This window comes from Pinus tabuliformis, chromosome 4_1, assembly GCF_031772625.1.
Source record: "Pinus tabuliformis cultivar Carrire ecotype Pingquan chromosome 4_1, CPIR1, whole genome shotgun sequence".
NCBI lineage: Eukaryota > Viridiplantae > Streptophyta > Pinopsida > Pinales > Pinaceae > Pinus > Pinus tabuliformis.
This window is the reverse complement of record NC_142303.1, coordinates 209,167,596-209,191,550: the sequence shown is the minus strand read 5'-3', so window position 1 is coordinate 209,191,550 and position 23,955 is coordinate 209,167,596. Positions and strand designations below refer to the sequence as shown.

General features: G+C 38.5%; 1 protein-coding gene across 5 annotated transcripts in view; it reads left to right on the top strand.

Moving 5' to 3' along the window:
• The window catches only part of LOC149174949 (uncharacterized), a 165,036-nt gene extending 141,671 nt beyond the window's left edge, over positions 1-23,365 (top strand). For 4 of the 5 annotated variants that reach the window (XM_089419465.1, XM_089419463.1, XM_089419466.1 and 1 more), the window contains 2 exons: positions 21,961-22,022; positions 22,932-23,365. In XM_089419465.1, the coding sequence (XP_089275591.1) occupies positions 21,961-22,022; positions 22,932-23,013 (144 nt within the window). In that variant the 3' untranslated portion in view covers positions 23,014-23,365. The remainder of the gene's footprint in view (positions 1-21,960; positions 22,023-22,931) is intronic. The other variant, XM_089419467.1, reaches the window with a different exon arrangement.
• Positions 23,366-23,955: the final 590 nt, after the last annotated feature.

The following is a 23,955-nucleotide window of genomic DNA, read 5'->3' as shown; positions in this document are numbered from 1 at the left end:
ACTGTTTGTTTCTATATTCTACATAGAAACCTGATGTTTCTATTATTGTAAATATCCTTGTATTATCATTGAGCTGTTTGCTCTTGGTTAATCAATTCATTCAATATTCTTTTACATGAGTGTTTCGAACTGTTTTAGAAACGTGTTTCCAGGCCGTACGGTGCAATGTTGCACGAAGCGGGAGTGAAGCCGAAGCGTTTTTTGGAAGCGGAAGCGTCATTTTCCAAAAATCTAGGAAGCGAAGCGTCTGCTATATATATATATATATATTTATATTTTTTTGCATTTATACTCAAAACAAACATCCCAAATAGCAAATTAATTGTAGAAGACATGAAAACATGCATATTTTTGCATAGATCAAGATAGATATGGCATCCATGATTCCATTGTAGTTACGAGTATGTACAACAATCATCTCTATTCTAGCTATTACAAACATACATCAAATTTTTAAGCATATTATAAAACATAAAACATTTAAGCATATTATAAAACATAAAACATAGAGCATATTATGATTTATCTAGCAAGTGAGCAACTGTCAACATTTGTCATGTCCAAAATTCAAATAATAATGTTTAGAAAATATGTCACTTGGTCACCGCCAAGACAAAAAAGGTTCAAAATTCAAATTCACAAGCCTACAAGTCTAATGAGTAATCTATGACAAAAAGTAGTAGACTGTGAATATATCTACTAATCTCTCCTCCTTCCACCACGAATAGAACGTGTCAGCGGGCGGGGGCCTCCACGTGGTGGCAATGAAGAAGATGGTGCCGGTGGAAGTTGTGGAAGTGGCACTGAAACTGATGAAGAAGAACCCCTACTGTTGGTGTTGAACCATGGAATCTAGGAACCAAGGGACCAGATGGGGCTGGGGGTGGCATATCAACATGATCATCATCATCCTGGAATCGCTCAAAAAATTCATGCAAAAAAAAAAACACTAGTTAACAAAAAAATAAAAAACATGAATTAGAGAAATGCTTTATAAGGAAACATTGGAAAATTCATACCACAATGGACATACCTGGATAAGAGCATCCTCTAATTGCTCTAATCGCAACACTCCATCCTCCAAATTGGGCTCCTCTAGATTCTTGTCCCAAATCAATAGGTCTTTATTAGACTTTGCATCTTCACAGTAATGGGACAACAATCGCAAGTTGTAATGAGCATAAACCAAGCTCTTTGCTCGGTCTAAACTCAACCTGTTCCTTTTAACACTGTGGATGAAAGAAAGAGCTCCAACACCTCTCTGCAGAAGAAGTGTTTACCACCTGTGATAGCACTCGCAATGCCAAAGCATGTAGAAGTGGAGTACCCCCTCCATGCATGTTCCACCACTCGAGAGAAGAAAAAGTCTCTCGATCTTTAATTGCATGCATGCTCCCAAATGGACCAGTGTTAAGCGTATAGTTGCTCACCTGTCTCCGTACCAATGTATCCTCCTCATCAGGGATTAATTTACTCAATGCAGCCATATATTTTTTGTGAACCTCTTGATCTTGGTGTGGTTTTCTCCTACTTCCCCCCCCAGGTGCTGGGGTTGAAAGCCATGATGGATTATAGTATTTAGGTGTCAAAACATATGCTAATGCATGCAATGGAACATTTAGCATTTCCCATCAGTTTTGCACCTCTACACCAATATAATTGTACAAGGTGGTATCTCTAGGCTCAACAATGTCTTTAATCTGCCTCAACATGCTATCCATTTGCTCATACACCTCCCCAATTACTGGTCGATCTGAATCTGCAAACTTGATCATGTAATAAATTGGTTTGGTGAATTGCAAAATATATTTAACCTGTGACCAAAAGTAACTGTCAAGAACAGTGTCCTTAACTGCATTAGCACCATCTATGTCAGTGTTAATTTCATCCCATGTTTCAGCACACACTAGATTAGTTAAAGCTTGTCTCACCTTCACTAGCCGCCTAAAGGTGAGGTAATAACTAGAAAATCTTGTCTTTGCAATTTTAAGCAACTACAACTTGGAGTAAGTGCTATAGAAGTAGTTTACCCTTGTATGCCCTGTGATGAATTTAATGAGTTGCTTCCCTCTCCTATAAAGCTCAGTAATCCACCCACATTCTTTGTGCTTCACAATATCATGCATCAAAAGGTTCAATGTGTGAACCAGGCACCCAGACCAAAAGATGTGTGGATGAGTACGCTCAATAATTTTTCCTACTGCCTTACAATTTGCTGCATTATCTGTGATCACTTGAACCACATTATTCGGACCAACATCTTTGATTGATTTCAATAGGAGATCTGCAATGTTTTGTGCAGATGCAGTGATGGTGGAGGAGTCATGACATGTAATAAATACTGCACCACTAGAAGAAACACCAAGAACATTTATCAAATGTTGGTTTCTAATATTTGTCCACCCATCTGATACAATGGATACCCCAGAATCTACCCACTCATTTGTAAAACGTGTCAAAGCTCTTTGAACCTTAGCTTTTTCTCTTTCTAATAACACTGTTCTAGCTTTCTCATAGTTGGGGGCCTTGTATCCTTTTGGGGCTTCATTGATGGCCTTTACCATTTCATGCCAATAGGGAGAGCAAAGAACATTGAATGGTACACCGCAAGCACAAAGAAAACGGACTATCTTTCCATCCACATCATCCCTCCCAGCAACATTAAGGAAATCCCTTATTGTTCTTCTACCTCCAGAGCTTGCAGAAGTACCATGAGGAGATGAGCAGCTACCAAATTTAGAGGTTGCACTTGATTCAGAATGAGTTCTTTGTTTCTTGTTTTTTTGTTGTGCAACCATCTCTATTTGGATGTATTTTCTTCTTTCTTCAGCTGAAATGTTTGGGCAAATTTGTACCGCCACAGGACCCTTTTTTCATCACTGTCCAGCACCCCACAAAGATGCCTCCTTAAACGGGTATATGAACCACAATATGGTTTTCCTTCATGACAACCATGAGGGCACACAAATTTGTAAGATCCACCACCCTTTCCCCCATCAAGTTTGGTCACATAGTTCCACAAGGGTGTTGATGCAACTTTCCCATCTTGTGTTTCAGTGTCCTCTTTAGGGTCATCCCCTTCCTCTTTAAACCCTTCCTCCTCATCATACATTGGGTCACTCATATTGGGACCATTGTCCTCTTGTGTTTCATCCCTTCTATTTCTATTCCCCCTTGCCATCATTAAAACCAAGAGTGGAATGATATATAGAAGCCAAAAGAACACCATCTTGGAATATGGATATAGGTGGTGGACAACCTGTAAGTAAAGGAGCAAGTAGAAAAAATGGGAAAGAGTAGGAGAGGGAGGAGAAAAATACAAAAAAATTGTCAAAAAAAATAAGTGAGTTTGGGGTTTGAACTTACCTCTTTAGCTCTTGTAGATGAAGTCCTCCAAGCTCTTGCTCCAAGCTCCTCCTCCTTCACTCCTCCAAGCTCTCCTCTCTTCTCCTCTCCTTTCCTCTCTTCTCTTCTCCTCTCCTCTCTTCTCTTCTCCAACTCTCATAAACTCAAAGTGAGAAAATGAGGAATGAATGGGGGCTTTATTCTTTTCATTCCTCACCTTAATCTCACTCTAACCTCACCCTAACCCACCCCCTTTATGTTAAGTTAACATAAATTAAAAAAAAAATCGTTTTTTTGCCTTGCGCGCGGCCTCTTTTCCGAAGCGTACGGAAGCGTATCGGAAGCGTACGCTTCCTCCTCCGAAGCGCCACGCTTCTGAGGCTCGAAGCGCCGTACGAAGCGCTCTTCGGAGGCCTGGAAGCAGCGCTTCCAAAATTCCAGGAAGCGCCGCTTCGGGCCACGCTTCCTAGGTGCTTCCATACGGGACGCGCTTCGGGGCTTGGATCCGGGGGGGGTGCTTCGTGCAACATTGGTATGGTGGAGTTTCCTCTTCTAACTTGACTTTTTCTTGTATTTTTTATTTTTATTTTTTCACTTCTAATTTTTTATTGGGAAACTAAAATATCTTCTGAATGCTTCTAGATGCCTTTCAAGTTATTAAAAGGAGAATTTTTTTGAGTGGGGCAGCCTAATGTTCAAGCCTATGGCCCTAGCGTTGATATGCAGTTCATGGTAATGTTAAATTCTTAAAGTAAAAGTGACATTCTCCTTTATTTTTAAGGAGAATGTCACTTTTATTTAAATTTTTAACATTACCATGAAATGATTCAGGATGTTTGAGAGTGGTTTCACCCTCATTGGATTTCATATGGAGAAAGTAGATCAAAGATGCCTGTAGACCATCTCTAAGGGCTCAGATGATGGTGTAAGTGATGCCACATCAACATAGAAGTCCTGGGTCATTTGCCACGTGCATGGTACAACTGTTTGGTTGGATGGGCATGGTGAACCAAGTGCATCTTCCTTGTCCAATAGGTGAATCTCGAGCAATCTCTGAACATCTTTGTGGATCCATGGCATGCTTTCTACTGCTTTGGAGGACCATGGCTCTCAACACGCACCCTATATGTGTCAATGTAACCCTCTGGAGGATTAGGACCTTGTTTATGGTGACTAAACCTAAAATTGAGACCATTTTCAATCCTGCATAAGATCCAATGCGTCCCCTAGCCTTCTAGTATAACAAGTCATCAAAGTAAATCGAGTTAAAGAGCTTACAAACCATGGACAACAAGTGGGCACTTCATAATGGCATGCCCTTCCATAATGGGCTTTGGCATGTGCTAATGTCTCCAAGCTCCAAATGGGGTTAACCAAGTACCCTATCAGGTGGTTTCTACCTTTAAAGGGGATAGTATGTCCAAGGTACATCCTTCAATGGGTGGTGGCTTGTGATAAAGAGATGAACAGAGTAGGGAATGAAAGGGGCAACCCTGGGCCACATGCTGGGGTACAAGGGTAGCTAATAAAAGGGAAGCCCACACTTGGGTATATAATGTATAGGAGGGAGAATTCGTGATGCATGAGGTACCTCGGCCATGATTTTTCCACCCTTATTTATGTGCCTGTTGCCTTTTATGATTTTTCTTTAATTAATTGCTCGGGGCTTAAGGGATAAGAGCATGATGTGTAAGGTATAACATTGGATACCCCCTTTAAGTTAGGGCGGTTCATTGCCTACCAGGGGTTGGGACATTCACGGGTTCGTAAATTATAAAGGAGGCTCATATAGAGCCTATAGGAACCAGGGTGATGGCCAGGATGATGGGGTAGAGCTCATGTATTGGCTTTTGCCCACGTGCTAAATGTGTTTGTCATGGCCATCTTTTGCATTTTGTGGTACATCTTTCTGTTGAATGTGGCCAATTATGCTTTTACTTTTCTTTTCAGCTGCATCAACCTCTGAGGCATCATTCCAGGCCTGACACAAGGTGTGGGCAAGGGGAGGGGAAGGCTGACCTTATGTGAACCCAGTGGAGGAATGTGGACCCAGGTTGGAGAAATGATGAATGGGGTTATAATGAGTGGAAGGGGAATGATATATGTGGATGAGAGAGCGGGACCACACAACCAAAATTAGGGTTTCCCTTGTAGTACTATCCCTAAAGCCCAAAGGTCAGTAAAAGAGATCCCACAGGACTAGGGTCCAAGGTTAACATCAAAAAGAGGTCAAGAGACAAGAGCACGGACCTAACCCATTCTTTCCGCTGAATCCCCCCATTAATTCGTGCCCGGAAGTATCCATGATAAGCAAACTACAATAGTCAACTACCAAATGACAAGGGATACCTTTAGGTATTGGAGACCCACCTTGAAACATACGATCATGATAGATGGGTGAGGGACCACATGGCTGGATCAGGTGGCAGAGAAATGACACAATGAGCTAGTTGGTAGCTGTAAGGCGCTGCTAGCTGAGGACCATCTTAGAGAAAAATTTTCTCCTAGGGATATCACCTATAAAATGGTGGTAACATCTGGCTCCAGCTAGGACGTGATCTCTCAAAAAGTGGGTGAAGCTACTCGAATAGGAGGTCACGAGAACCCTAGCAATCTCTTGGTTACTATAGACCTATTACTTGCACATATCAAAGACTAAACCACAGGGCATCATGTTTCTATGGTGTCTTATGATCTCCCATGCTTGCTATTAGGCCGTAAGATCAACAGAAAGGAAAATATATGCAATTTTAATCTAAATGAAACTAATCTATTATGAGAAATATCATATGATATTAGTTCTAATGTGGAAAACAACATGCAATGCATCCTACTCTAACATGCATAATATACAATATCAAGTGTTAGGTATAATCATAGATCCAATGCAACCAACATATCAATTGATCAATACAAGAATGCATGCTTTCATGATTATTTTTGCAATGGACCCAACAATACAAATGGGAATAATGATATGAGGAGTTACAGGGGCGGGAGGTGGGAAAACAGGAGACCCATATGATATAGAAAGGAACCCTAGAAGAAGGGAAAGACATCAATCGAGAAGATTGAATTTGATCTTCTAACCAGAAGATAGAAATGTCAATGATCAAGTACATGAATCTTTGATGAAGAGCTATCTCAAGCCTATCACCCTCTAGGTAAGAAGGATTGAATGTCTCAAACACATTTAGGATGATATTATTTTGGTCATTGGGAAAACAAGAAGTGGGCTCATCATTGTATTTGGGGAAAAACCATGATTCCTGGTTCTTCATAAGGAAAAGCATCTCTTCATAAGGACTAGGGGAATGAACATCATCACAAACATCTATTTCCACGGCAGGGGCATAACAAGGGGAGAAATGCTCAAACATGAAGAAAAACCCTTTATCGGTGGCATGGCCGAAGGAAGCATCTTCCTCAATGTCTTCTATGTTAGAGTCATCAAAATTTCCCATAATTTTGGAAGGATCTTCTTTGATTGAATCATCTTGGAACATAAAGAAGAGACCTTTCCAATCACTAGGAAGGGCTTCATAAGGGCCAACATTGTTATTCAGAAGGGGCGGAGCATTTTCTTCTTTCCTGAGCTCATTCTTATGGATTTTAGAAACTATGGGGTTTTCATTTCTATAATCATACCCAATTTCCCAATCAACAACCCAAAATTTACTCATGGATTCTTCATTTATTTCACTATCATGATCTTCCTCAAAATCCTCCCATTCTTCACTATATATTTGGTGTTGGTTAGGATGCCATTCATTCTCTTCTTTAGACAGGGATGACTTTTCCTCCTTCATCTGTTCTCAAAGAATGATCTCCAAGGTATTTACTACATGATTTTGATAAAATAACTCAAGAAGAAGGTCATTGGTAGGACTCTTTTTATATTCACTCTTCATGTTACATAGATTGCTCAAAATAGTGGGAGAAAATCTCTTGGGAGTTATATGTGACCATCAGTTGCTAGGTCTTTAATGACATGGGAATCGCCAGGGTGAATGAAATTTCCTTGACAAATGCTTGCTTCACTCTACAAACATTGGCTTTAGATATCAATGAAGAACTAGGGCTTCATTCTTCCAATGGAGTCGCCAATAATGATATGTCAATATTTCGTATGGGAAACAAAACACACATTACGTGTCCCCGACAACGACACCAAAATGTTATTGCTCAAACTAGTAAGGGGTCCTAGAGGGAGACTTGCTAGGTCAAGAAACACAATGAAGCTAAAGCCCACTGTCACCACAGCTAAAGCTTCCTACTTTTTATGGAATTTCATTGATCGGATGAGACCTGATATATAGAAAATCACTTATGAAGGATAGATCAACTAAGATGGATGTGAAGTGATCTCAATGACCCTTTCCTAGGAGAAACTCAAGAGTGGGACTTGCTTGCTTCTTAAGCAAGGTGCAAGGTTCTCTAAGATAGGGAATAGGGATTTGAGGGTTTGGCTTAGGGAATGTGACTTGTAAAGTGGGTTCCTAAACCTTAAAAATCCTTGTGGAACTTGGATTCTCAAGTGGCTTTTAAAGAGTTGACTTTGATGAGATATGGGACCACACGGAACCAAGTGGACCCAAGTTATGTCAAGAGAAGGGAGTTTAGCAACCAATGATGATCTTGACCTAAACAAGGAAGAGAAGGGGATAAAAAAAAAGATCTTCACTTATAGGTGCTAAAATGATCCCAATTAAGTACTAGCCTAGGGAAACCTAGAGCAAAATCAGTCTCAAGGTTAGGGCTTGGGATATCTCACAATCCCACTGTCGGAATCTCCTCAAATTTGAAGGGGACCTATGAGACACACCAACGCAGGAGAGGCCAAGAGATCGAAGTCTTTCCATGGTTGGTTTGTTAGGAAAATGATGCCTTAGGAGGCCTAATGTGGCTATACCTAGAATAAAGAGGAAAAGGTGAAAAAAAATGGTTCTTAAAATGATCACCTTATCGTAGACCAATGCCTAATCCTTTGGGGAGATTGGAGTCAAGAGGAATAATGAGAATGGACTTCGTTTCTAGGTCAAGAAGGCTTCAAGGACTACTTCCCTTAGCATTAGGGCAAAAGAGAGTGACCTTAAAGCTTTATACTTCATTTTACAAAATGAGATGGCTTATCAAGATAAATTCAACCATAGAATTATCCCTAGGAGAATTCGTTGAACATACATAGCCCATACACAAAGAGATGCTATATAGAAACATAATTCCACAATTTCGCAATAAATGCATTCAGCGATTAGCCCTAGTATAGCAAAAATCCCATCATCAATGCATGTGACAAAGTAAAAGAAGAAATAGCATTAAATTTGTACTTACATGTAAGATAATATATCCAACCATCAACAAACTTGCTAATCAAGAAGCTCCAAGACAAGAAAATATAATCCAAACATCAAAATTCATCCATGCTCCAAATTTTCATCCACCAAGAAGGAACAGTGAAAATATCAAAAAAGATAATGATCCAATCCAAGTGACGATGATCAAATGATTTCATCTCACTTCTATTTATACACTTCTAATGAATTCGATTTAGCTTATTTTGGCCTACATTAGCCCCTAAAATAAAATAATGTGCAAAATAACTAACTTTTGGTGACAAACCCACCAAACTAGCTCATAAACAAAATAATAAGCCTCTCAAGAGGTCGAATGATCAATAATATGTGAAAAATCCATGACCCGATTCATACTGCAGCAAATGGATGATATTTCTCCTATTTGTTAAATTACTTTAACCAAATTACGTGCAGTTTTCTACAACAAATATCGAAATACATACATTGCAGCCTACACAAAATAAATAACGCAGAAACTAGATATTGCACAGGAGAGAAGTAAACACACACAAATACACCGTTATTTTTGGACAAACGTCCCCAGAAAAACCCAATGTAGGAAAATCAGTGCAACAGTTGAGGGTTTTATTATTATGCAGTGGTTTATGAGTACAAATCTCTAGATGCCCACACTGGCAATCTAATACAGAGAATAAAATGGAAAAGAGGTAGTGAGAAGAATCTCACACTGTCACTGGCAATCTAAATCTAATCCAAGCCTTGGATGGCTAGCCCCACGTTGCCTTTGCGCAACCTCTGTGCCAACCTACTCAGATCCGCATCACAGCCTCTAGGCTTTGCATCACCTCCTCCTCAGATCTTCTGCTGACTAGATATTTGACCCTTTGGCCCTCTGGTCTCACACCCCGGCTTCTGGCTCTAGATCTCGATTTCTCCCAACAAAATTTTAGACTCCCTTTGAAGCTCTGCGCTGCCTCTCTGAACCTCTCTGTGCCTTCTTTGCCTTGCACTCTCCAGATCTAGAAAACTCTCCTCCAGTTTACTATCCCTGCCCCTCACTGCAAGAAGATCACTCGATCTCTCTCCAACAACTTAATGCTGCTACTCTTGAGAACTTTGATCTCTTGATCTCACTATCTCGGTGTCCCCCATGTGTTCTCCAAGTGCCCATCAAACTCCTTCTTATAATCTCTCGTTGGAGCACCAACAACCAAGATTAAAACATAATCAAAGGCTAAGATTAACTGGGAGTTGATCCTCGTCTTCTTCTAGAAGATTCACACTAGATTTAATTAATACCCTTTAATTAATCACGTTTCCTAACTTTAGACTTAGGAATACATTAAAAATGATTAATTATTTTAATTAAACCATCTCTAAGTGGAATTTTCTCAAACGATTTCTGGGTATTGGAAAATGCATGTGTCTTAGCCTCTCTGCAAAATCTTGAGGCTAGAGTACATCCGATGCTATAAAAATCAATACTCCCTCTTAGTGAGAAATTTGCTCTAGTGCTGCAACCCACTGAAGCATCACTCTATCTCTGCACCATCTCCTGCTACGCTGCTGATGTCTGGCTGCTTCTACCCACCAACCATTGTGCAATTTTGATTGCTACAACTGTGCTATTGTTAGCCCTATTGAACTGTTGCCAACACTGCATCTGCACTGCGACCTTCTCCATTTGCGGCTGCTGCAACTGCAACAGAAAAGTATTCAAAATACTGAACCAACTATGGTCAATATGATGCATCTGTTGTTTGAGTTCTGACTGCTGCTAACCTTTGCGCTGTCACTGAAGCCTCTACATTGCTGTTGGCTTTGCATTGTGCCAATTGCATTGCTTCCAACTCTGCTTTGCGTTACTCAGTCTCTGACCTGCTACTAGCTACTGCATTTGTCACTTTGGCACTTGACTGCACCAACTGCCACTAATCCATCTTGCTACTACATGTCTTGGGCTCCCGTAGCAAGGTACTGATTCATGAGGTGGACCTCCTTAAGAATCCTGCCCATCCTGTAGCTCTTTGGGGCTACAACTCCAGATCACCCCACTTCACCCCTGGAGGTAACTCGGCGATCATGGAAAACTCTTCCTCCAGTCTGGAGGACAACCTGTCGATCTCAGTGGATGCAGCCTGCTGATCCTGCTTCTCCTCTTTGTCCTTCTTTCTGAGAGGACACTGAGTGTTGTAGTGGCCCAACTCACCACACCTAAAGCTCTTGATCTTTGAAATGTCCTTCTTTCTTCTGCGTTGCTCCTACTACCCCTTAGATGCAAGGGCCACGTCTTCCTCCTCCTTTACTTGCTTCGTCCCACTGCTGCAGTTGCCACTGATGGTGGTCTTCACCAGATCACGCCTCATCTCCTCCTGTTGCAGATCATTCCACACACATTCCCAATCTGGCAAACTGCTCAGGATACTCTAGACGAAAACTTGCCAATCTTCAGAAACGTTGTTCAGTGCTAATCGTACAAACTATGTAGGTTGGGGCGCTAATCCTACTGAAGCTAGTTGGTCCCGGACATCTTGAAGCCTAGTAAGGAAGGGGTCTACACACTCCCCTTTCTGCATCCTCATGCATCTCAGCTTCTCCTCAAGATACATCTTTCGCTACTCAGAAGATCCTTCGTATAGTGTAGCTAGTGCCTCCCACATCTGTCGAGCAATATCTTTGCCAGCTATGTGAGATACCACATGATCTCGAACCCCATCGAGAATAAACCTCTTAGCTCTTGCCATCTCCTTGTACTTCTTGAGCGGATCTGCACACGCGGGTACAACTACCACACTATCGACATAAGTTTTGAGATCATGTTCATCTATAAGGCAAGAAATTATAGCCTTCTAGATCACATAGTTGGAGGCTCCGTCCAACCGATCTTGATCTCTCAACCCAGTTGATGCCATCTGTTTGATAAAAGTCGAATTCCTCCTCTTCTCCTTTGCGCAGCTACTGCCCAGCTATTTGCACTCTCTTCTGGAGTGAGAAGCCCTGCACACAGCTATTGTTGCTCTGCTGGGAATATTCGAACTTCTTGGCTAGAAGGCCCTTGAGGAAAGAATTCCCTCAATATGTGCTCTCCTCTCGTTTTGACACTATTCTGCCAGTAACTGCTACAAAATGACTACATCCCAGTTGAAGATCTGCTCTGCGTGGAAACTGTTGTGTTGCTCCCTCTGCCTCTGCGAATCTTCGATTCGGAAAATTTACTCTCTGTCGACTCACTTAGAGAAGTAATTTTCCACGAAAATTAGCCCTCCTAGCCAATGGACTGCGTTGCCACTCTGGGGTTTCAAAATGCTACCTACGCAGTGTTTTCGAACTCCCTCTTCCGCCTGCAACTGATCTCTTCTACTTACGATATGTCCTCTAATACCATGTGAAAAATCGGTGACCCGATTCCTACTGCAACAAACTGATGATATTTCTCCTATTTGTTAAATTACTTTAAACAAATTACTTGCAGTTTTCTATAGCAAATATCGAAATACATACACTGCAACCTACACAAAATAAATATTGTGGAAACTAAATATTGCACAGGAGAGAAGTAAACACACACAAATATACCATTATTTTTGGACAAACGTACTCAGAAAAACCCAATGTGGGAAAACCGGTGCAGCAACTGAGGGTTTTATTATTATGCAGTAGTTTATGAGTACAAATCTCTAGATGCCCACACTGGCAATCTGATACAAAGAATAAACTGGCAAAGAGGTAGTGAGAAAAATCTCACATTGTCACTGGTGATCCGAATCTGATCCAGGCTTTGGATGGCTAGCCCCACCCTGCCTTTGTGCAGCCTCTGCATCAGCGTACGTAGATCTACGTCACAGCCTCTAGGCTTTGTGTCAGCTCCTCTTCTGATCTTCTATTGACTGGAACTTCGACCCTCTAGCCCTCCAACCTCACACCCCAACTTCTAGCTCTAGATCTCGATTTCTCCCAGCAAAATTTCAGACTCCCTCTAAAGCTTTGTGCTGCCTCTGCGTGGCACCACGTTACCTCTCTGAACCTCTCTGTGCCTTCTCTTCTTTGCACTCTTCGGATCTGGAAAACTCTCCTTCGGTCTACTGTCCCTGCCCCTCATTGCAAGACCACTCGATCTCTCTCCGACAATTCAACGCTGCTACTCTTGAGAAATTCAATCTCTTGATCTCACTATCTCAGTGTCCCACATGTGTTCTCCAAGTGCTCATCAAGCTCCTTCTTATAATATTTCGTTTGAGCACCAACGACCAAGATTAAAACATAATCAAAGGTCGAAATTAACTGGGAGTTGATCCTCGTCTTCTTCTAGAAGATTCACACAATATTTAATTAATACCCTTTAATTCATCACATTTCCTAAATTTAGACTTAGGAATACATTAGAAATGATTAATTATTTTAATAAAACCATTTGTAGGTGGAATCTTCTCAAATGATTTCTAAGTATTGGAGAATGCATGTGTCTTAGCCTCTCTGCGAAATCTCGAGGCTAGAGCACATCCGATGTTACAATAATCAACATAATACGTCGTTGGGCCTTCTAAGAAGCCTTATGATGTCCATAAGTGCCACAATGATGAATAGGACTCCCAAAAGTAGTGGACAAGGGGTTGGCCCCTTGTTTTCCAAATAATAAACCTGTGGTGCTCTTAATGGGTGTGAGGGCTCACAAGTAACCTCATGGGCCTCCAAGTAGGTTGAAGATGCCTATAGACCATCTGTAAGGGCTTAAATGATGGCGTAAGTGCCACATCATCATAGAAGTCCTGGGTCATCTGCCAAGTGCATGGTACAACTGTGGGGCTGGATGGGCATGGTGAACTAGGTGCATCTTCCTTGTCCAATAGGTGAATCTCGAGCAATCTCTGAACATCTCTGGGGATCCATGGTGTGTTGTCTACTGCTGTGGAGGCCCATGGCTCTCAACACACACCATATATGTGCCAATGTAGCCCTCTGGAGGGTTAGGACCCCATTTAGGGAGACCAAACCCAAAATGGAGGCCATCTGCAATCATGCATAAGATCCAATGCGCCCCCTAGCCTTCTAGTATAACAAGTCATTAAAGGAAACCGAATTAAAGAGCTTACAAACCATGGAAAACAAGTGGGCACTTCATAATGGCATGCCCTTCCATAATGGGCTTTGGCATGTGCTAATGTCTCCAAGCTCCAAATGGGGTTAACCAAGTACCCTATTAGGTGATTTCTACCTTTAAAGGGGATAGTATGTCCACGGTACATCCTTCAAAGGGTGGTGGTCGGTGATAAAGAGATGAACAGAGTAGGGAATGAAAGGGGCAACCCTGGACCACATGTTGGGGTACAAGGGTAGCTAATAAAAGGGAAGCCCACACTTGGGTTTGGTAGTTGTTTGATGATAAGAACACTAATCATAATCAATTGAAAGAATAAGCTAATCAAGTTAAGTAAAAATACATCACAAGCAGTTATCAAAGTAAGAGAAATCACCTAATCTAGTTGCCCTAGATTTCTCAACACTCTTCCTTCTTGATTTTCGCTAAGATGCCCAAAAATTGTCTTCTTGAGGAAGTGCAAATTGGTGCCAAGAGAGTGAGGTCAAGTTGCCTTTATATAGTGATATGTTGGGTTGAATGGGTGTGTCCTTTGCCCTGGGCCGACTTTACATGGAGATAGGCCGACTTGACAATCTTGGAGCCAAAAATTTCAGTTTCAAAATTCAATTTTTTTCTTTTAAAAGTCGGAATGGAACTTCGACTCAAATATATTTTTCTTTTGACTCTAGTATTTAAATATGCTTTATAATAATCAATATAAATACATGAAGTGGCTAAATATACATTATGAAGAACGAGTATGGTTACAAAATTCAACACAAGATGCTTGTTGGGTTATTTGATCTAGAGATGGTGACAACAATGATTCAATCTGATAATCAAAGTTGCATTAAGCTCTCTGAGAAACCTATGTTTCATTATTGGTCCAAGCATATTGAGATAAGATATCACTTCATTAGAGATAGAATCCAGAGAGGTGTTGTGAGATTGCAGTACATTTCCATAGAGGAGCAGGTGGCAGATATTCTCTTTAATCCTCTAGTGAAAGGGAAGTTTGTGAAACACAAAGACAAGTTGGGGGTAGCGGGAATCCCTTCCTTACTAGGAGGGAGTGTTGAAGCTTATGGTAGCTTTAGAAGGTCTTTTGCATAGGATTAGTGCCTTAGCATGTAGAAGATGATTTATTGCCCCTTTAGGTGCTTGCTTTATGGGGTAAGTGATTTATGTCTTCTTTCCTAAGTTTAACTTAGGAAAAGTAAAATAATTAAAATCAATTAATTATTGTGAACTATTAAGTCAATTTCTAATGATAAATAATGAAATTATTTATGTGACTTATAAATGGTCTCAACTGTTGATCTCCTAGCTCTTCTAGAAGGGAGATTAGGGTTAGTAATTTGGGCCTCATGAAGATTATTATAAAATAAGCCTCAGGGAGAGGTGAAGACACAACAAGGAGAGAGTGATTTTTCTCTAGAGCAAGAGGCTCAGCTAGACTGTAGTGCAGAGGAGGAAGAGTGCAGGTTGATTCGAGAGCATTTCTACGAGGCCGAATTGTTGGAGATTGCAGGGCCGAATTGCTAAAGAAAGGAGGTAGAATTGTTGGAGTGGCTGATTTTCTAGGGGCGAATTTCATGAGGCGCAATGGTTGTGCAAGGGGAAGTCGCAGGGCTGAGTTGCTAGTGAGAGGTGGGCTGAAATTCTCTAGGTCAAATTTCTTCATAGGCTAATTTCCAGTGGGCCAAAATTCCTAGGGCCAAATTCTTCTAGTGGGGCCGAGTTGTAGGTTCCAATCAATGCATATTTCCTTGTAATATCTTTGTGGGTCAGAGCCTTGATTTTCCTGAGATTAAATTAGTGAAGGAGAATTGTTGTTGGTATTTATCTATTGTAATGTGTGATTGATCTCTTTAATTATATTTCCACTGCACATAAATTTTTGGAAGTTAAAATACCAATGATTTATTTTCCAACAGTTCAGAATTTATTTGGTTAATAAAATAAATTGTTGGGAATTAATAATTGTCGCGAGAAAATAAATCTAGGCTGGTATTAGGAGATTTAACAAAGGTAATATATATTTGGGGTTTGTATCTCACTTGTTAAAAGAGTCTCTTTCTTTACTTCAATCCTTGAATTGACTAACATCAAGAATTACTCTCTCTTAGTCGATTTGCGAACTCAACCCATATAAATCTAGGCACTTCAATCACAATTCATAATTTTAGTAATTAAACTTGCTGTATTTTTTATTTCCACACACAGATTTGTACTTCTAAGCACATATTTTTATGTCCTAACAATAGATTTACATGGTTCTTAAGGCAGAGATTCATCCTTAGGTGTAAATCCGCATTCTTCCTAGCTGTTTAGTGCATTTTATCACAGATTACAGGTCTGATTTTTTATATTACGATGAGCACCTTCTGTAGTTTGGCATCATTCTTTGTTCTAGGACTCATACTTCATTTCTAGATTGCACAAGAATTCCCCTTTGAGGCTAGAAAGCACCAGCTTGAAGTGTAGAGGGATTGTGCAAGGCATCATTGGCACTTTCCCTAGTTACCTTTTAACTCTTCTAGTTTCAAGCATTAACTCTTTAGGAGCCAATATTTGGAACCAAACAGTTTTAAGTATTAATAAGTTGTAAGCAAAGTTATTAGAATTGGAATTGGAAAAATCAATATCTCAAACTAGATTAAGAACCATACTAGAATCAGGAAAAAATTGGTCATCTATATAATACATAAAATATTATATTTTTTATTAAAATGAATACTTAATGTACATCAATGTAAATACAAAACATTGGATACCAAATATGTAAAGTTTGTTTATGTATATAGCATTTAAAGGTGAATATAGTGAAATGACACAGTGTGATACATATCTCAATCAAAATACATAAACATTGAGGCTCCAAATGACCTTTAGAGTTCAAAAAATTATGTTACAACAACCCTTTGGCCCTGTTGACCACTGCGTGTCAACGACCCATAGCAGTACACCTCATTTTTTCACAAAAAGAATAGCGCCTGATCGATGTGTTCGTGTCGTCCAGTTACCATCATCAGCTTGATCATCATCTTATAATGTAAACCCAGTCTGCATATGTATAATGTAAATAATCTCAGCGAATTCGTGTCGTGTATGTAATCACCTAGGTAAACCTACTTTTCTAGTGACGATATACATTCCGGGAGGTTTTTTGTCTCATCGAGCCATTCTCAGATGGTCGATAGAGTTTTCCTTCAGCCTTACCCTAAAGCCGGAATATATTTTGTCACTAGGATCTTAGGGGAGTCCTAGTGTTCTAGATTGAGTGTATGTAAAAGTGATTTGGGAATAATCCTAACTATTTGGTTAGGTTATTTTATTACAAATTGCTTAGTCTGTTGGATTATATTTGTGTCAAAGAAATGGGTAGTTTGTGAGGGTCTATTTCAGATGGGTTTTCTCCGTTGTGATGTAAAATATATGAAAATGATGATGTAAAGTGTCTTGAGAGTTGGAAAAATAATTTATTCCCTCATAGGTTAATTAATTAAATTTTCTGGCAAAAAAATGATTAAAATCCTAAGTCAGAAATTTAATTAATTATAGGTCCTAGGTAAATTTAAATTTTCCGAAAGGCAAAATTCCTAGGTCCTTAAAATACAAATTTTAAAAGGTTCTAGGACTGAGGTAAATTAATTATTTTGCTAAACTTTAAGCCTTTGGTCCCTAAGGTTTAAGTCAAAGTCAATTTTTTGAGAAAATTAACTCAAAATTTTCTTTTTTGAGTTAATTAGAAAGCATTTAATTGAAAATTTTGAATTTCCCAAAGAATTTAAAATTTCAACGGATGAGATTAAAAGAAATTTTAATGCTCATCAACGATCGAGATTGCTTTGACAAGGATCACACGAACTAGTTGTTAGAAGATTTATCTTTAAATAGGAGGTCATTTGTCAGTTGATCCATTCGATCTTTTGATCCATTCGATCTTTTGATCGTTTACTAAGCTCTCAAGCTCTCTTATATACTTTTTTGAATTAATGCAAAAGTCTTTGGGGTTTCAATGTGCTGTAGTGTTCCTCTTCATGAATTTATGGTAACATTGTTTTAATTTCTGTTTAATATTATGTGAAAACTATCAATCAATAGCTCTTTTAGAATAATCTGTATACAGGTATTTTATTCAGTTTGTTGGATCTAGGGTAACATTTTTAATTTTGATTGAAGTAGCAGGTATCTTTATTTCTTTAGAATTTTATTGTTGTTCTATTTCTCTACTTGATTTGATGGTTGATCTAGTGTTTGCGGAGGATCTTTCAGGTTCTCATTGAGCATTTGGGGATAGTCCTCTATTGGACTAGCCAACTCTCAACACATATTTTTTGAAGAGCCTACTTCATGTAAGCCTTGGGATTTATCTAACGATAATGTTTTTTTTGCATGGTGTTTTTGGGCTAATACCTCTCTAAAATTTCAAAATATTTTAAATATTTTGTGGAAATTTTGATAAATTTGGCTATTAAGAGCCTTAGATTATCAGATCTGGGAGTGGAGTTGGATTCATACTCCTAAGATCTAATAGATCTGTAAATTATTTATATAGATTTGTAAATTATTTGTATAGATTGATTATTTACTTATGTAGATCTGAAATTTTGTAACATAATTTTGAATTTTAACACTTGGGTTTTTGGGATTTTCTCTATTTTTGTACATATTGGTATTGGGTTTTTCTCTTTTCACTTGTGCTGGAACAAATCTGAGAAATCAACTAAGAAAATATTCAGATCTAAGCTAAATCTAGACCCTGGAGGGCAAGATATGGGCTCAAAAATTGTGTGCAGGAATAGATCTGAGAAATCAGCCAAGAAAATTTTTAGATCTTAGCTAGATCTAGACCCTGGAGGGCAAGATCTGGGCTCAAAGATTGTATGCAAGAATAGATATGAGAAATCAACCAAGTAAATCTTTAGATCTGAGATTTTTTCAAGCAGATCTGGGGGTTTTGAGACAGATCTAGGCCCTGGAGGGCAATATCTTGTTTCAAATATTTTTGCAAGGCCAACCATTAAAGATTTTGCAATAAATTTGAAGATCTGAAGCAAAATAATTTTTTCAGAGCAAGGGTTTCAAGTTTTGGGGCTCCTAAGCCTAGATCTTCCTTCTCCTAGCCCAAGTGCTAGCTCTCATTGACCCTAGATCCCCTTTGCTCCATTTCTGATCTGAATATTTAATTTTATGAAGCTAATCATTAGTGGGTTTTTGCAAAAAAATGTTAAAAATTTGTGTTTCAGGTATTGAATTTTGTTTTAGCAACTTGGGCAAGTGATCATCAAGGCCTAGGGCAAGTGATCATCAAGGCCTAGGGCCTAAGGGTTTGATCTTTGAACCATCTTTTTCCTCAATGTTTGCTATAACAGTCATATACATTTCTAATAGTGGTGAAAAACACATTTAAGTGGTTTGAAATTAACTAAAAAAATTGTTAAATACATTAATAAGTCATTTATGTTTGATGTGTATAAAAAATTTGGCCTAGATCTACATTTTGGGTGACTATTATCTCTGAATAATTCTGTTTCTGAAGTCTAAAATATAACAGCGGCAAAATTTCATGTGGGTTAGCCTAAAATCAGTTCCTAAGTCACCTAATACATTAAGGAATTAACTTCATCATTATGTTTATTTCATGTTTTAATTGCTGGTTGTAATAAGTATATTAGATCTTATATAATTTTGGAAATCATATCATAACAGGTTGAAATTTTTTGATAATTCATGTGGGCAAGTCTGGAAAAATTTCGGTAAATTTTTGGCATAAAGATATCACTGATAGCTTACTGTTTTCATTGTCATATTGCTGTTGTCATAAAGTTTTTCTTACTTCTGTCCTAAAAACTAATTTCTGAAAATTAAGTACTCTGTCATGGAATTGTGATAAAATGCATATCTTTTGTTTCATAAACTGAGTATTTTTTGAGCATTTGTTGACATTGATTGCAAATAAGTTTTTGTTCTCTTTGAGCTATAATTGTATTAAAAAAAAAAAATTGAAGTAAGCTTGTGTTTTAATTATGATATTGCTAAGAAGTTTATCTTTCAATCTTTGTCTAGTGAAGTGAACATTCATTTTGACAATTAAGGGCTTTGATATATAACTTTGAATCAGATCGTAACATAAGCATTTTTCATCCTTGAATCTAACTTCATCTCATCATCTAGTGCATTCGCACATAAGTTAGCTTTGCATGAATAAAATTTACTTCCAAGCATAAGCTTGGTCAATAGAGAGATAGGTATCCATCCATCTTTGTTTGAGAAGCTTGTTTTTAATAGTACTTAAAATGGTGACGTTGCAGTCGTCAGAGTCACAGCTCTCTGCAGTGCCGGAGGCACCGGGTATGTTAGATTTTCAAGAAAGGTATCGATAATCACACTTTAGTGTGCTTTGCCTTATCTTCTGTCTGCCAATTACTACGAAATCAAGCTCAACAGAGAAAGGATTGAAGGATTCATATCTAAGTAGGCATTTAACTAAAATGAACCAAGATTCTTGCATCTCACATTAGCATTAGGATCTACATTTCATATAAGATAGTCATTCATCTGAGCAGCAGTTGCTAATTGATTACTTGGTCTTATTTTCCCTAGCAAGATCATTGACTTCATAAGGCACTGGTATCAATCGTTTAAAATCTAATCAAATCTTATAAGTCTTGCTAAATCTTAATCAAGTATTTGATCGCTTCACTGTGTTTCCCAAACTAGTTGGTTCTCAACTAGTTCTTCTTCATTCCATTTTTCCATAGGGTCTACCCCCCTTAACCTGCTCTAGGGAGATAACATAAATAGAGAGATTGGGGATCAAGGTGACAGCCTCCAATCTGAGTCGTTGTCGCGGTGCCTAGACATTCTGTGTGACAACAGGCCCACAATGGTGAAAGCAAAAGCACTTCAGATAAGATGAGCTAAAATGGCTTGCCTACCACCTATGTTGCACGAAACTTCTAAGAACTCAACGTTTCGGGTTGTACCAGTACCTGAAACTCCGAAACTCGACCATCATGTAATCATCTATGAGAGTTAATATAGACTTGGTTTTCCTTCTAAATTGTCATCTATGGGTCTTATTCCCTTTTCACTTGCAAGATAATGTCTTATTCACTTATTTCTAACTTTGTATATATATATATATATGACGTTTCAGTTGGCATTTCCATTTTTGGGAGGTGACATTTCTAAACGTACCCGTTTCGGAAACTCGGCATTTCGTGCAACTTAGCCTACCACTAGAATGCATAATCTCCAAAGGCTAGATGTCTCTTGTAACACTTATCATCACAGAGCAATCACTCGTAATCGTATCATGCTACAATCTTAAAATCCCCCAATCCACTAGATATAAGAGACCAAGGCTGTATTGTTTTATCTCATATGGTGCTGAAATATTGAAAAACTGTTTTGTTGAAACTAGAAAAATACCTCAGTTTCCACTTTGTGCTTGCTAGCGTTTAGGACTATGAGAACGTTAGCGAACATCGTGAAATGGGAGTCCCACTTTTCACTTTTTAACGCTATAAAATTTAAGTTAAATTTTCTGTCTTCCTAATATACCTTAAGAATTTAATTTAATTTTGTTGTCTATCTTATATACAGATTTTAATAGTAAAGGTTAAATAGAAAATCAAACAAAAAGAAATCTCGTAACTGATAACAGTGAAAGAGAGTGGAAGCATCATTAAATAACCTTGCACTAGGGTTTAGCCGAGGGAACACTTTTTAAGGTCGCTTTTTTTTGGTTCCTCCTGAGTGTTCTTGTTGCCAACAGAACTGCAGGACGGACCAGTTACGGGACTGTTGAAACTTGCCAGCCTAGAGCTAGAGCCAGATCAGTTTTCAGTGAAAACGGTCTAAACTGCCGGTTTCAATGACTATCTTTGTAGGTAATAATGATAACCAATTCACAGCACACGTAAGAGAGGAAATATTGTTGGCATCTTTTTAGAAACTAATATTTCTACCCTTGTAGAACGATATTATAACCGACTGGCCTGATGTGGTGTTCGGTGACTGAAATTGGTGCCATCTCCTCTAACATTTGTAATTTAAGTGTTTGCATTGCTGTCAGTCTTAAATTTATACGGTATCATCTCTTTTTTAGGGAATTACGTTTAAGATACTTGAAGCTTGTTATTATTTCTAGGATAGTGTTGCTGAGAACTTGCAAGTAAATGTCTATTGTCTTGTACATGGCCTTTACAGAAGGATCCAGTTTCTGCAGAGGCTGCTATGATCGATGCAAGCTGTTCTCCCTATGGATTAAGGTTAGCTCTTTCCATTTTATGGCATGCATATATCTTGAGTTCTCCATATTAATTTTCTTCACAACTGAAGATTTTCATCTTTCGGCTCCTGGGAAATTTTGCTGAACACAGGAATGCATCATAATGAAAAATAATATCAGTATAACACACATAATCATAATTGTAATACTCAAGGTACCTTCTGCTAAAAGTCAGAATAGAGCACACTGTTGTATTTGTAGGCATACATTAAAATCTTCTTATCTATGCTCTGCGCTGGCAAAATGCCCTTGCAGAACCAGTCCTTATTTCTATTGGTCTCTAGTGGCAATTGTCCAACATTTAAGCTTTAGGAGGTCACTGAATAATAATTCGTTTATCTCTTCAATTTGGAACAAGTTGTCCACAATCAAGACCGGATTACTTCTTTGTCATGTGCAAATGTTGTTTTCAGTGGAACTCCTTCAACTAACATGCTGGAGGAGGGATGAATGCCTTTCCTTGAGCATGAAAATGCCTGGAATAATCATGAACCCGAAAACTTTGATTGAAGACCAGGTTGACCCATTCTGGAAAGGCTTCCTTACAAGTTGGGAAAATTAGATTTTAACGGGGAGTTAAACATGATAATATATACTTAGTTAACATTTAAATTTTTTATTAATCTTTTGCCCAACAGCCATCTCATGCATTCATGACATTTCCAAGCATTTTTTTTTATAATTAAATAAGCAAGGAATCAGGTGACAGGCTTAATCAAATATATGATGGCCCTTTGCATTATGTCATGGACTACTTTTTTTTCTTGTAGCTTGCAAGGAAGGCACCTCCATCTGTTTTTGTTTTTCTAGGAAAATGATACATATATTTGACATAGTTATGAAAGGACATAACTGATAAGAGAATGATGTTACTTTCTTCTTTGTCCAGATCTGGTGATTATATGGCTTCACTTGCGAAGGTACATTGTAAATGTCGGGGTTGGAAGATCGAAGGCTCCCCAGTGGCATAGTGGATCTTGATTGAAGTCTGATATTTTGTCATTAGGGAAACTGTTCTACTCTGTGCTTCTGTGCAATGGTGAAGGCAATTGAACTCTTGTCCGTCATTTTTTATTATTTGTGATTGATTTAATATTGAAATGAGATTCAATTCAAGCTGAAGAGCTATTGCGACATTCTTGTAGTGTTTCAATAACAAACTTAATGCTGGAACAAATCCGCTTTCTGTTGGCCTCTGTGCTTATCTTGCTTCTACAGTAAGGCTTGTAACAGATTGGCTATGACAGATATTGTGCCTCTGCAGCCCTTCTGTTTTCATTCATTGGATTCTTCCATAATAATTGATTTAAATTCCTGGTTCCATATTCTTGCTTAATTCAAATGAGTATTTTGATTATTTTCTATGGGTGTTATACTCAAAATTAAATTGTACGTTTGAGGAATCTTAAATCTTTTCTTGTGATTTAACCATGGGCAGCGAGAAAACCGTGCATATAAAAGTTTGAAAAGTGTTGTTACAATGAGAAAAAAAGAGGTAAAAATAATTTCAGAAGATATAAACAAGGATACCACATAGTTATGGTGCTTAAAATAAAAGATGTATCTTCCTTTTGCACCTCTTTTAACAAACGTTCTTACCAATACACCATTGTAATTTTTGTTGGAACAAGTTTGCAATATGTTTAATAAGTAAATAAGAGCTACATAGTGGCATAATCCCCACTTTTATTTACAAGTTATTGAGTTTGTTAATTGCTTGATTTTAACATGACTATTTTCTTTGCCATCCACTTGAACCTTTTAGTTGAACGAGTATTATGTAGTGCCCATGTTACCAAAAGGCTTTCTAATTTTGTAAAGTTTCAAAATAACACACCTCAAATTTTAAGGGTGATATATGGCCAGCATGTTAACTAGGGAACCGTTACTGATCCGATTAGCAGGGTTGCAAA